The 15,577-nt window shown below is 34.2% G+C and overlaps 1 protein-coding gene and 1 long non-coding RNA gene across 2 annotated transcripts in view; one reads left to right on the top strand and one right to left on the bottom strand.

Moving 5' to 3' along the window:
- Positions 1 to 15,577, bottom strand: part of LOC149476216 (uncharacterized) — a 263,269-nt gene that overhangs the window by 87,876 nt on the left and 159,816 nt on the right. The window lies entirely within an intron of this gene.
- E(Pc) (Enhancer of Polycomb) overlaps positions 1 to 15,577 on the top strand; it is a 102,060-nt gene that overhangs the window by 78,564 nt on the left and 7,919 nt on the right. Inside the window, exons 3-10 of the mRNA XM_089712130.1 lie at positions 7,879 to 7,968; positions 10,273 to 10,421; positions 10,947 to 11,059; positions 12,210 to 12,401; positions 12,773 to 12,881; positions 13,254 to 13,323; positions 13,664 to 13,752; positions 14,694 to 14,782. Of these exons, the coding sequence (XP_089568256.1) occupies positions 7,879 to 7,968; positions 10,273 to 10,421; positions 10,947 to 11,059; positions 12,210 to 12,401; positions 12,773 to 12,881; positions 13,254 to 13,323; positions 13,664 to 13,752; positions 14,694 to 14,782 (901 nt within the window). The remainder of the gene's footprint in view (positions 1 to 7,878; positions 7,969 to 10,272; positions 10,422 to 10,946; positions 11,060 to 12,209; positions 12,402 to 12,772; positions 12,882 to 13,253; positions 13,324 to 13,663; positions 13,753 to 14,693; positions 14,783 to 15,577) is intronic.

Genomic DNA, 15,577 nt, shown 5'->3' with positions numbered 1-15,577 from the left:
AAAGGCTGCACTGCTTTGGACGAAAATCTACTACAAGCAAAGCAAGCATTGATAGGTACATGTTTTTTATTGTTTCACGCAAAAGCAGCTGATGTTTGGTACTCAGATAGATATGCATTAGAACATAAGCTACCTTTTAGTTTTTACCCGGCTACCGCGCAAGTGACGTCGCAGCTTTCAACTAGTTCTACATGGAAATGGCTCAGATTACCATAGACGATAACGCCACACCTCATAACCATCAAATACAATATTGTGAGCAATTTTATGGGCCCTCTACACTATGTGCAGCGTTGGCCCAACAAATTATCGTCGATGTTTGCCGCCATTACGGCGATTATGAATAAACATCTACAATGACGGCCGATCATAGACATTTCGGCTCTACACTATCGTGATTGCATCTACTCGCCCAACGCTGCCCATTGTGAATATTGCCCGTAATCCATACTTAATATTATAAATGCGAAAGTAACTCTGTCTGTCTGTCTGTTACTTAATCACGCCTAAACTACTGAACCAATTAGCATGAAATTTGGTATGGAGATATTTTGATACCCGAGAAAGGAGTACCTTTTATTGCGAAATATGTACCACGGGCGAAGCCGGGGCGGACCTCTAGTATTTAATATTGAATAGAAACAATAGCACCGTGCGAACCGGGAACCGCAAGACGCCGGTAAATATTTTTTATAAGAATCCTGCTGGACCGGTCGTGGTTCACAACGGTCTATGAGGTGGATTGGTTATGTTTGACGACCGATGCATAAATGAGAGATCTATGGGATATATCAAGTGTAGGATTAAATTGTTTGAATCTTTTAATGGTCTAAATAAGTTAGAGCTATATTCGTCTGTATTTTTATATGTTCGTCTATATTTAAGTGAGGTTATGCCATATGGTGTGAAATACATGTGTATAATCTTTTTGCGGTAAATGAATATTCAGATTAAGTCTTATGAATTGTAGTAGTAGGTGTGTAAAATGTTTGTAACTAAAGTAAATAGTAATTTAACACAAACCTTCTTTTGTAACAACTTTAATGTGTTGTAAACCTATTATCCAGACTTTTATCTTCGTTTCTTTTTAGATTTTAAAAGTGAAAAAGTAATATTATTTATAAAATAGTTGGCTTGTGTCTAAATGTAGTTTTTTAAGTTAATTATTTACATTATACATTCTATTAAAAAAATGCTATCTCTTTAACAATGAGTCCATACAAAAGAGCCTACAAACAAAACAAATTTATATTCATAAACGCTAAATTACCAAAGTTGTATCTCGCTTGCTTTGGCTTCTTTCAATGCTTTTACTTTTTCAGGGATTTATACGGCGGAATATATTTTTATTCGTATTATTTATCATGTTATTGTGTCTTAGGTATATTGTGTATTGGCGGAAAGATTAATTAATTATACATATAAAAACAAGCTGTGAAAGGTAATATTCGAACTAGAAATCAATAAAGTTGCAATGTATTAATAATATGTGCCCCGCGGTTTTACCCGCAGTGCTCCGCTCCTGTTCGGTGGTAAATGTAAAAAAATATGTATTGACGTTTAAAAAGCGCTTCTCGAAGAAGTCTAATTGAATAAATAAATGTTTGAGTTTGAGTTTGGTTTGTTAGTCCTATAGCCTTCCTCGATAAATGGGCTATCTAACACCGAAAGAATTTTTCAAAACAGAAGTTACTGAGCTTTATAATGTTAAGTATAGATTTATAATATTGTTGGATGTTTGTAGGTATTTTTTATCTGCTATAACCATTCCAATCTAAAGTAATATATGGACCTACTACTTACATTTGCGAATAAATGCATTTCAATCTGAAAAAAGGTCGTTGAACTTTTAAAAAGCTATCGTGAATTTTTACAAATGATAACACTTCGCATGTATAATATGACGGAGAGATAATTGTGTACCTCCATTATTATTATTACCTCCTCAAAACTAAAAGTATTATTGCATAATGTTCATGAACTCATGTTCGATAAACTTAAATAAGTGTCTGATAAATTTAAGATGTTTTAAGGTATGCACAACCTTCGGTTCAAATCTACTACGGACTAATATTAAATTCTTTGTGTTAACTTTTCAAAGTGCGATGTTTTCGTATTTATGAATAACTGTTGATGTTTTAAAGTTTCACTAGTAGCAGTTACTGTTATGTATTCTCGTTTAATTAAATTTTTGAAACAAAATTGTTGGCCACTTTCATTAGCAGCGAGTTCGTAAAAAGGAATAAAAGTACAACATAAATAAGTGAAAAGTTAGCTCAAAAGTAACAAAGACTCCTTCAAAAGTACACACGGCAAGTGGCCTCAGCGATTTCATTCATACGTTAATTAAAATTTCAACCCGTTTTTGGGCTTCACATTTTTGTTTGAACACATTATTCAGATCGTTTAAAACTACTATGTGAATTCTCGCTTCTCGCCTACATTTCGAATGCCTCGTGTCGTAATATGCTTTGAACTAAGGTATGTGTGGGCAGGTAATACTTTCCGCCTGCGGTTCTGCTTGCGTGGGTTTCACGATATTGCTATTCAAATATTCAGTGATAAGTTTCATCCCCTGTCTAGTTGGAAATTTGTTTGCGTCATAGAATGTAGGAATGGATAGTTTTAGATGTATTGTGTGTATTTGATGCTAGTGGTTCTCTACTATTGTTATTTCAAATTTATGTGTCAATCAATGGGTAGAATGTAGTAGCCATATAATATTGTAATCATAACATCTATAATTTGTAACTACATGCTTGGAAATAAATGTAATGTGAATTCATCAATTTATTGGAACTTAATCGAAGTAAATTACCTTTTTTATTTGGAACTTTTAATGTTTTTTTTTTTTTTAATGTGGCATTAACCTACACTGAAAATAGAATTCAATGCAAAAAAAACTACACTAAAAGCTATCTAAAGCTCAAAATATCGCATACTTTGACTGCGTTGGGATTACTAGTGTACTTAAATTGATTCCATCATGTGCAATTAATACTGAACAACAACTTCTAATAATTATTTTCATCAAATCTCTCATTCGACCTTTGAGTTCAAAAATAATTTGAAAGGTTGAGCACACCATCGCTCGATAAACACGTGCGCCACGAGCGCGCATTGTTATGAAACTATTAGTCGTATTTGTGTCGAGTTTACCTCGTGTTCGCACTTTATCAATACCGGCCGCTGACTGTTCGCTATACCTACCTATAGCTGTGCGCTGTGTAGTGCAGACACGTAACGGTGCATTTACATCGAGCGAATGCTCATTCTAACCCCACTTTGTCAAATTCTTTAAGTGTAAATAGGCGTAGAGCATTCTTGCGTTTTTCTTAGTGCGTTCGAAAACATTGTACGCTATGTTCTAATACTGAAAAACACTGAATCTCGTATTCATTTTAATATTATTTTAGTAATAGACAGTAATAAGAATTAAGATACAATAGATCTATTTACTGATATATAAATTGAACAGTTATTTTGAATGATATAAAACAAAAAAAGATTTTAAATTACTCAATGACATTATAAAATGTACAATCTAATCGGTAGTTGGGAAGATTAACCTTAACCATTCATCCACTTAATATCCGTAACCGTATTCACTAAAGTTCACGTAAGCAGGATCAACATTGTACAAACAGTGGGATTTCCGGGATAAAACCTATCCTATGTGTTAATCCAAGTTACCCTCTATATGTGTGCAAAATTTCATTGTAATCGGTTCAGTAGAATTTGCGTGAAAGATTAACAAACACACACATCCTCACAAACTTTCGCATTTATAATATTAGTTGGATAGTAGGATTAGTAGTACATATATCTATACATTCACTACATCGCTCAATAAACTCAAAAGATTAACGTACAATTTGTTCGAACCTCCCCCCCCTCCCTCTTCCTCCCCATTGATCCTCTCGCCACGGGAGGTTGGAGGCATTGAATCCACGTTGGTATTGAATAAAAGCCCTATTACAGGACGGTTTGATCGATGCTTTTATAATACGCTACAGTATTATCACAGTATTACCATTATTTCCTACAGTAAGGAATCGCCTTTGATGTCGCGCGATGCCGCCGCCAGCGTAGGTAATGACGCTGCCACACGAAAATACGCTAGGGTTGCAACAAATGGGAAATAAAACAATTGTGATTATTAATATTATGATGAAATCTTTATTCATATGTACATTCAAAATAATTGCGATTATTAAACCTGATGTAATTATTTGTTCATAAATATATAATTACAGATATTGCACTGCTAAATATTATTTACGTGGACACTTTATTTTTGGATGTTCTTAATTGTATATTATAACATTTAACTAAGTAATGCATTCGCATTGGGATGTACAATCTGATTAGAAAATAATGAGGACAACATATATATACATAGCTTTGATTTTAATTCAACAGATACAATTAATACAATCTTTCTGAAATATTGTTTCCTTCTGGGATTTCAATGTAGATTTACATCCGTAAACCGAACAGTTTGTGCGCGCCATAATAGAATATGTAAGTACCTATGTATAATAAAATTATTACACAAAAAATACGACTGCGTCATCCTTTCGCGCTAGGTAAAGCAAACTAAGCGTGTTTGCTTTACGCGGCCCGCGTCGCCCGACCCCCGCCAGTTCCCCTCCGTTTCTCTGCACAAGTACATTCGTCGCACTACTGTAGGAAATAATGGTAATACTGTGGTATTATGTCGTAATTAGTGTCGAATCAGGATTACTTAGTAGGGAAAATAAATATGATAAACATTTTTTCTTCTAGATATGACAACTTGATTCGCGTGGGATAAACGTAGTTTTGTATTTGTTAATTACTAGCTTTCCGCTCGCGGCTTCGCCCGCTTTGTCTAAAACCTAATAAATTATAATATACTAAAACCTTCCTCTTGAATCACTCTATCTATTAAAAAAACGCATTAAAATCTGTTGCGTAGTTTTAAAGATATAAGCATACATAGGGACATAGGGACAAAGAAAGCGACTTTGTTTTATACTATGTAGTGATTTGCAACAGATGATGTTATGTGATATGTCGATAGCCATCAAGATTGAAATGTTAAAACATAAACACAAGCACATTTTTGTGGGTACACAATGTCCATAATTACATTATCAAAAAGATATATTCTTTGATGAATAAGATGGCTTGTTGGTTTATAATATAAGGGTATGTCAATCTATTGAATATGCCTCCTTTATAAGAAGAAATATCCTGTCGTTATTTTCACTTATGTTATTTAAGGAAACTTGTGAAAATTCTCCATCTTCTTTGACCGTAATCCATTGGCTGTCAAATTGTCACGTAACAAGTTAGAGCCAGCGGTTTTGGCTGCGTGCGGATGAAAGGAGATTAGATGTAATTCATTTATTTGTTAGATTTTACTTTACTAAGGGCCGATTTTTCAATGCTTGGATAAAACTTATCCGTCCAATAAAGTATTACACGATAATATTAAAATGTCACGTAAACTGTCAAATACGGGCAATTAGAATACGTTTTTAAAATGGTAGTTTTATACATTATTCGACGAATAAGTTTTAACCAAGGATTGAAAAATCAGCCCTAAGGGAAATAATTTATGTTTGGTAGAGGGAAAATTGTTTAAAAATTAATGTAGGGACTATTTAATTTATATTGTGGATTAATAGTTCATATATTACAAATGAATAAAAGTCACCATTACCGATTAGAATAATACAGAAAACATTGGCTAGAAGAATATATTGCTTCGTTTATTATTATCTATAGATAAAGCAGTTTTAAATCGCGGTCAGTGGTACCAAGCTCCTGGCTTAAAAATTACCATATCATTGCCATATCAAAAGTTCAAAAGACTTGGTAACCAGCACGTACAATTAACATCAATAGAAAAAGTATAAAAGATCTTATTTCGGAGACTTAAATTCTAATTAGAACAGCTGATGCACACCGCATCCCCAGTACAGTTATGTCTCTCCAGACAGAATAGATACATATCTAAGTGTTTCTTCGAACTGTAGTGGTTCGTACGCGTCTCGTTATTTGATTACGTACAGCCTTCGTCGATTATTGGTGCGTTTCAATGTATTGTTTTGTATAAGAGGTCGTTTGTAAGAGGATATCACGATGTATCGTAGATGCGTCTTGGGTGGTTTGGCAATGGGTATCTGTAGAAAACGTGGTGGTAAACGGTTAAAAGTTCGTCATGAAAGTCATTGGAGCTCCGAATTTTCATTGATCTTATCCTAATGTTTTAGATGGAGTTTAGAGATGATTATTTACTCTAAATTATAAAGCTGTGATTACTATGTGAATTTACAATTTATACCCGGCGCGGCCTAAGATGATCCCTATGACACTGACAGTTATTCTCAAGAGACAAACTTGTAATGGCGTCACCATTAAATTAGAAACGTATTGGAGGCGTCTAAAAATGACTTTATTAATTTTTACGTAGCTTTATGCCATTACAATGATATTCCGTTGGAATTATAACAATTCTTAACATTTACGAGAAATTATATCAATCTGACTTTACGTTTACGTCCTTCAAAACTTACATCGTTGGCAATTATCGACTAGTGCGGAAAGTATCGATAAACAAATTTCGATAATGGAAACGAGTTCACATTTTTTCCATGCTTAAGCTATAGTTCATTCTCTATTGAATGGAACAGAAGATCGCAGCATAATTAATTAATTAATTACCGTTCGCGTTAATTTACTTACCTATGATAATATAAGTTTTTTAGAAAAATTAAATGGGGGATTCCATTTTCATGATAAAATAATATACACTGTGTTAAACGGGTTAAAGATTACGAGAAAATGATAAGGTGCATTTTTATGTTTTGGAAAACTTTCGTTTTACTTACCGTTTTGTTTACATAATAGACGTTAAAAATTCATTTTATAATATTTGTAAAAACATGTTTACCGACGTGGCTGAATGCAAACCACGCCTTAGCCTATAAAATAGTAAAGTATCGACACGATCCATCATACGAGCAATCACTAAGACGAACTGTCATAGGGATCATCTTAGGCCGCGCCGGGTATAGATTAGGTACATACCTACTAAATTGTACATTCACATATAGCTATTGATATCAGTTATGTGAATTTTATAAAGACATAATATGGACTTATAAACAACTAGAGGTCCGCCCCGGCTTCGCCCGTGGTACATATTTCGCAATAAAAGGTAGCCTTTTTAGCCTTCTCCTTTCTCGGGTATCAAAATATCTCCATACCAAATTTCATGCAAATTGGTTCAGTAGTTTAGGCGTGATTGAGTAACAGACAGACAGACAGAGTTACTTTCGCATTTATAATATTAGTATGGATTCACTGAACGCCGTCTAATTTACATCAGAGCCAAAGTTTGTATAATGGAATCTAGACGAGAAAATCCTGATAACAGATAAACTTATAAAGAGATTTCCCTTTCCGTATTAAATGGTATAACTTTATCTTCAGTCTCTTTCGACGTATGCATATGCGTATTATTTTATAGAATGTCATGTTAGCTACCACTTGTTGGATTTGTCTTTTTATTCGTTGGATTTGTCTTCGAATGGTTTTACATAATAACTTAAAAAAATTAAACACCTACAAAAATATATCAACCAGGTTCGGTCGATTTGCTAAATTTTCATAATTTTGTATATGTTTGCGTGGCTGCGTCTGGTCCGAGTCTATGTTCTTTTAGGCAATATAATTTAGGCGTATTATACATATAGTTTAAAATAATATAAACTCATGAAATTATTGTATTGTCAACAATCCTTTTAAGTTTACAAAGTTACGTAAAAATACAGGTGAATCTAACAAAATCCTATCAATATACTAATAAGAATGTATCTATTACAGCGCTATGGGAGGAACAAGAGACGCCGGAGTACGACATCGACTCGGAGGACGAGCGGTGGCTCAAGCAACAACGGCATCCAGAGCTGACAGGTGAGATACCGCACCCATAGGTTAGGTTGTAGCGAGCTGGTAGCAGGTAGGTGGGTAAAGAGGGGATTGAGTTGACCTCTCCGGTGAGGTTATTATTACAGTAAGTTGAGTGAGTTGTTAGTTAGAGGATTATTGGATAAATGAGGATACGATAGAAAAAGAGATGGAGAAAAGCAAAGAATAGGATGAAATACGAATAAAAAATAGAGTAAAAGCAAAATAATTTAAGCTAAGACACTTCCACATAAAAAATTACAGATTTGCAATAAAGTGCTAAAAAAAGCTTTCAAATCCAAGGCATTATTATTAGAACTAAAGTAGACCAAACTTTAATGATTAAAAAAATAATCATCAAAATCAATCCACCCACACGAATGTTATGAGGTAGCAAACACAAAAAAGACGTGGGTTTAGAACTTCCTATTTTTTCGGTATAAAGGCAAAATTCATACTTATGATGATAAAACAAAAACTTTATAAAATATTCATATGTGTATACCTTAAGGGCAAAAAAGTATTAATTAGTATATTATGTTAGATTGATTACACTAAATGTACATTAAGACACCAACGAAATTCTTTACGAAATACAAATCAATCCACTTACAAAATTAATACGACTTTATCCATAAGGATAATAATTGAGAGAGAATAATGGACTAGGTTTATGTTGGACTTGGAATTTAGTTTATTTGTGGTCCTCTAGAGATAGGATCGGTAATATTGCTTATAGTAAGGAGACAAGTTTATATGCTAAGGTTTTCATTTTCGTATGGCACAGAGATCTGATTGGAGTATGAATTGAAAATTCATCTTTGCATCAGGTTAGGTTTTGTCTGTCTTTTTGTCTATAGGTAAAATAGGCAAGACTGTCATAAGCATGTTAAAAATTTGCCTTTTGCAATCATTTTGCTTCTACGTTAGATAACAAAGAACAATAGCGTTTTACTTTCCTGGAAAGAGCTTCAAAAAGCAAGCTTTCTGAAGCTCGACGCCCACTGTTTAAAGTTTAAAAGGATCGAAGGTCTAACACGAATTTACCTACTTAGCGACTTCCTTTCGTATCAGCCGAACTTAAAACAGTATAGAAATTATTTAAAACTAACTTTTATCATAATGTACCCAAATACACTTCAACATACAATAATAATTGTCACAGTATACAAATTATAGTACTCATTACTCGCTGAACCGATTCGAGTAATATGGAGCAAATAAACATTAAAGCAAGGACGAAATTATTCCATGCAAAACACGTTGATCCAACCATTCAGTGAAGTACGTATATTAATCATACGATATTGTACGCAAACTTTGCCCATAAGCTCACAAGGATAACTCAGAACCGAGGATTTAACAAACGTAATTCATTATGTTTATTGCTATATCAGTAACTAGCTGCGCTCCGCGGTTTCACCCGCGTGCCTCTGTTCCTGTTAGTCTTAGCGTGATGATATATAGCCTATAGCTTTCCCCGATGAATGGGCTATCTAACACCGAAATAATTTTTCAAATCAGACCAGTAGTTCCTGAGATTAGCGCGTTCAAACAAACAAACTCTTCAGCTTCTTTCTTCTTTATAATATTTTTATTAGTATAGATTAAAAGTATGGTAAATGTACTTAGAAGAAGAGTGGATTTGTCTTAGAAATGGCGTAAAACAATGAGCGTCCATTAGTTACTTGTATAGTACAGCTGATTCAATATAAACTTGGTTGGAACTTTGTACCAAGATATGTGGGTACATCCGCAATTTGATTGTATTCTCAGTAATATAGATATGCTATAGATAGAAGTATTACATAACTGTATAAGGATATAAGTAAACATGAGCTGGTATTAGATTAAATTACTCTGAAGCTTTGCTTCCAAATATATGGCAATTTATCATTAATAATTCTCTACACGGAGCGGTTATACCTCAATCCCTACAAAGGTATTGGTTTTCAAAATATCTTACGATTCTAATCATGTTCGAATGAGGCGCAATCATCTGAAAAACTCTCGTCCTAAGTAGGTCAAAGCTTAGGCGAAGTAATCCTTGACAAATACGGTCACCTGTCGGTAACGTATACGTGAACGATATCGTTAAAAATGTTTTTCTGTAAGGAATTTATAAGTATCGCGGTATCTCAAAAAAAAACTTAAGTTCTTCTACATAATGTTCAAGTTTAGATAAAAATGTAAGGCACCAAACCTTTTGTAATATGTCCCGCTTTCCGATCTTCTTGTGTTCGAGTTCGATGTTTGAATGAATGCATAAACAGAAGTCATGCCGCGGACTGTACAAGAGTTACATTTCAGAGCTAAAGTTCGAGCAAATGATGGACAAACTGGAGAAGAGCTCTGGCCAAACGGTGGTCACGCTCAACGAGGCCAAGCTTCTCCTGGAGCGGCAGGATGACCTCGTGATCGCCGTGTATGATTACTGGCTTAATAAGCGGCTGACCACGGTGAGTTGTAGGCGGTCACTAGGCGCGGGCTGTGCGATAAAGCCCTAAATAATCACCTAACGTTTGTCGTAGTTTAACTGATTGCATTTAGTGACCTACCTAACTTGTGCCAGATTCTCCTACCTTGATTGAAATGTTTGTGGTGCAATAGCAATCACTGTTTCAGCTTTAGATCACATATTTATAACTTAAAGTTGCTTCACGTTTTATACTATATAGTTAGGGCCAATATTTATCACAAGCCATATACGAGGTCTGAATGCCTGCCAAGGGAGGCTTTAGAGAAGCGCTCGTTGAAAAGCTCTACTTCGCAACGTAGTATTACATTTTGTCGTAACTCTTTTTAATGGCGCATTTGTTACATGTGCTAGAATAGACAGATTAAACATTGCTGCTCATATTAAACGATTATAACCCTGGATATAGGTATGCGGGGTTATGAACAAAGAACTTCACAGTATCTACGGGCCAACACAAATGGTCAACATTCGAATGTGGGGTTGAAACGTAAACTATTTGTTACAGCAACATCCACTCGTATTGTCCGTTAAGACGGAGAGCAGGCCCGGACAGTCGTCGAATAACCCCTACCTTGCGTTCAGGAGACGAACGGAGAAGATGCAGACAAGGAAAAATAGGTAGGTAGACGATAGTTATGGTTCTATGCCGGATAACTTGTTTATGAAAAATAAATATACAAAAAAACGAGCGTGCCAAAATATACAAACGCATATTTGGCAAACATATTGTGTAAAGGAACATTGCGAAAAATATACAATCATCTAGGAAAATTTTGCTCTAGCCTATTATTGCTTTCTACAAGTACAACGAACCCAATCAAAACAAAAAACACAGGTAATTGTACGAGAGCCTATACAATATTATACCAATAGTGGTTTTCACAGGTAGTAGTAACAAGAAATGATAAAAGATTATTCTATATCATTGAAATAAGTATTCTTATTACTATCACTATGAAAGAATTGGCAGCTCAGAACATGTTTCAATTTTTCCAAAAAATCTTACTTGATAACATTCTATATTGTATAGTAGAGCCATTTTAATAGGCAACATTTGACAGTTCAACAAAATTCAACAACGTAACCTAGTAACCACGACATAGAATAACATGATAGTTCGTTTTGTTAGAACTGCACATTTGTTTAACTTTTTTCAATTACTATTACATATTTATAATAATAATGACCGATACAAGTAATTTTAGGATTTGATTTTACCGATAAACCATTCTAAACATAATAAACAATTTCTGATTTAAAGAACTGACGTCGCTACAATTTTGTGTCAATAAACCTTTTTTCTTTTTAAATACCAGAGACGTTACTCTAAAAATCGAAATCTGACATCTAGAATCGAATGCATTGATTACTTGGGAATAAAAATTATCATAAATTATTGACATGTGTTTCAAGTTCGATTGACAAATGTTTCAAGTCCGTATCGATTAATTCACTTTAATCGATGTTTTTAAGCAGGTTACCACCCTATGAAGATAAAATTGATAGACGTCAAATGTTGCCTATTAAATTGGCTCTACTATAATATGTCAATAAGACATCCTATGGCGGCCACTGAAAATCAGTGATGACACACTGAGTGGCTGGCCTAATTATGGTATACGTATATTTTTTAAGTTCTTTTTTTTTCAACTAAATTGTATCTTCTTTTTGTTTAAAATTTAAAGCTATATGCTACTTTTTAACTAGTACATTACATTCTAGATAATTCAACCTTTCATAACCAATGTAAATAATCGCATATCCGCAGGAAAAACGACGAGAGCTCATACGAGAAGATGCTCAAGCTGCGTCGCGAGTTAGCCACTGCGCTAAGCCTGCTCGAGATGGTAGCGCGCCGCGAGCGGGCGAAGCGGGAACTGGTGAAACTCACGGCGTTACTCGCTGAGCGGCGATACGCGGCTGGCGACTTTGCGAGCCAATTACCTGAGCCGCCTGTCCGGTGAGTAATGACTGACTGACTGAGATCTGTTGAGAATTGACCGAAAGATACGTAAATATGTTGCGTAAATGATGTGAATGACAGACTTGACAACAAGATAGGGCATGAATGACAGACTTGACTAAAAGATACGTAGTGAATGATAGACTTGACTAAAAGATACGGAATGAATGACAGACTTGACTAAAAGATACGAAGTAAATGACAGACTTGATTTCTTTCTGACGATTTTTTTTATATAATCTCCCTGTTTTTATTTTGCACATAATACAAACAGGATGAATAATAATTAATATTGTTATTGTTTTTTTACTGTTAGATATTGTTATTGTTATAAATATTTTTATTGATATATTGATATATTATTCTAGTGCCGCTATCCCAGCGGTGCCGCTAACACCGGTGCGTCGCGATTTCTCGCACACGGCGTTCGCGCCACGCGTGCCCGCGCCCGCACCGCACGACGCGCATCAGCGGCAGGTAAATAAAATAAATAAAAAAATAAAAAAAGTTTATTTCGTTTCTAAATTTTACACAATTTGCAGTACCTAGTAGGGCCCTCCTAGTAAGTTTAAGATAAAACCTGTGTCAGGAGGACCCGCTCTTCCTTAACTTAAAATAGGTTATCTACATGAAAAAAATAAACTGTTTATAGTTAAATATGTGTGGTGTGTATATACATATAGACATACATACAAACATGAATGTACACGCCTCACAGACAATGTATTGTATCAACCGCAGACACATTCTCACTCACGCACATAGACCATTAAACGTGTGTATGTGTGTGTGTACATTTAAACAATTTTGTGTACAAATAGCTAATTTTGTTTTATGTAATAATTTCAGCGTGAAAAGCGACCGTACAAAAGAAGGAAACACAGGCATCACACACCCAGCTCCGTGCAGGGAGTGCGAGGTAATTTATTGTTTATTATTTATTTTATATATATCTATAACAACCAAAAATCTTGAATAATTGTGCTATTGAAAATCTGTTTGTATTGAATGTAAACTAATTAGTAAAGAATTCAGCTTTCTATTGATGAAATGTTAAAAATCGATTAAGTACGATGTAAAAAAATGTTATATTGACCTGAAATACAAAATATAGTGTACTATGAAAAAATAAAATTTAAACAAAGTGAAAAAAAAAAAATCTTCTAGTGAGTCACAAAAAATATTGAATTGACCACTGTTTATTAATTTTGTTTGGAAAAAAAAATCCGTCTAAAAATAATATTTTCTCCCAATTTCAGAGTGCACTTCATCGGAAGAGGAGAGCGTGTCGCCGGTCGACGACGGTCCGTTCGCGTTCCGTCGTAAGCCGGGATGCTTCTATGAAATGGTTAGTGTTCAATATCTGTTTATTTAATTGGGGGTAGATGGAAAAAAAATATCTTACAAACATTTTTCGAGGGTAAATTTAAAAAAATATCAATCTATCCACATTTTTCGAGTGTTGATTGAAAATAAATCAATCTACCCACATTTTTTCGAGTGAAGATTGAAAAAAAATATCAATTTTCCCACATTTTTAAGGGAAAATGGAAAAATAATATACCCCCATTATTCAAGGGTAAAGTCCGGTCGCGGAGCAGGAAGAATTTCGTACATTAACCTGTTATTACCTGTCACTGTCACTCCCTTGTAAAAATAATGTGTCTTGCTCGCACAGGTGCAATGCCCGCCGTCCTTAGGGATTGTAAACCTTTAACCTGAGAGCGTAAGGTTTGTGTTTGCTTGATTGGTGTCAGGTGTTCAATTATGATTTTGTGAATTCAAAATTTATAAGAATAAACCTCAAACTCTTTATGTCCAATCAAAATCCGCCTAAGTCGAAATCGCGTGTTAGACTAACGTATTTCTGTAATATTGTACTGTATAGTAAATTATTTTTTGAAAAATAAGGTTATAAAGAAGTTTCACTTCTTATGTGTGTACACGCACACTTTTTTTATATAATATATCGTTGTTATTGAAAAAGTTAAAATGTAACTAGCTAATAAGTATTGTAAATGAATAAAGGACATTAATTTAATAAATTAGTAAAAAACATTTTCTCCTCCAAATATTTCATGTAAACTGCACTTCATTCAAAAATGTTTGTGACCACTGTCAGTAGGTAAAGAGGTCATTGTACGAAATTCTTTCTGCTCCGCGACCGGACTTTAGTACTTTTTCTATATTTTGCATTAAAAGGTGAAGGCGATAAAAGTGGTCCCAAAACAATCATAAATATGTTTAGCAAACAAATTTAATTTATATTTATTTTTTGTTTCATTTCAGCCAACATCAACGCTGTGCGGTGACCCCGTGGATCCTGACAGTCCGTCAAAAGAGGGACTGTTCCAACATGAAATAGACGAACGGACGAGGTAATTGTTTTATGTATATTTCTAACACCTTATGTATTTGTGGTAAAATATATTTTAATCAATAAATATATTTAATAGTTATTTTTTAAGTTTCGGCTTAATAAAAAAAAATATAGCCTGTGTCATTGAAATAAACATATATTTCAAATGCCAATTCAGACCTTATTACTGTCTTATTGATAAAAGCATAATTTCTAACAAACTAAGTAGATGGGTATCTATTTCAAAATAGTATGTACCTAGTACATAAAAATATGTAAATAACAAAAGTTTCAAATCGATTGTGTTTCAGTTTCCTGTCAAGCTTTTTCTTGATTTATAGAAGGGATAGGTATTTGTATTACCTCTTCAATATGAATAGGTTTATAATAATTTAATATTTGATACTATTTGCCCCAGCGGACTTGTTCTGCGCTACAAACAAAAAAAATTGGACGTCGTTCTCGAGTTTTACTCAGCAACACAATTTGATGATTAATTTTAATTAATATAAGTAAACTAGCTTTCCGCCCGCGGCTTCGCCCGCGTTTTCAGAGAAAACCCCGCATAGTTCCCTTTCCGGGATAAAACCTATCCTATCTCTCAAGTTGGATCGAACTGCACATTGTGTGCGAATTTTATTATAATCGGTTATGTGGTTTAGGAGTCCATTGAGGACAAACATTGTGACACGAGATTTATATATATATATTAAGATTGGCGTGAAAAGATGTGGGTTCGAATCCCGCCTTGTTATTGAATTTTTACTATTCTTTATAAATTTATATATTTCTGTATGTGTGTGCTAAATTAAGA

Source organism: Colias philodice, chromosome 28 (genome assembly GCF_061535455.1).
Source record: "Colias philodice isolate Cphi_HAF_F1 chromosome 28, ilColPhil1 Martin Lab GWU primary, whole genome shotgun sequence".
In the NCBI taxonomy this organism is placed as follows: domain Eukaryota; kingdom Metazoa; phylum Arthropoda; class Insecta; order Lepidoptera; family Pieridae; genus Colias; species Colias philodice.
Note: the sequence above shows the minus strand (reverse complement) of the source record. Positions and strands in the feature narration are given on the sequence as shown.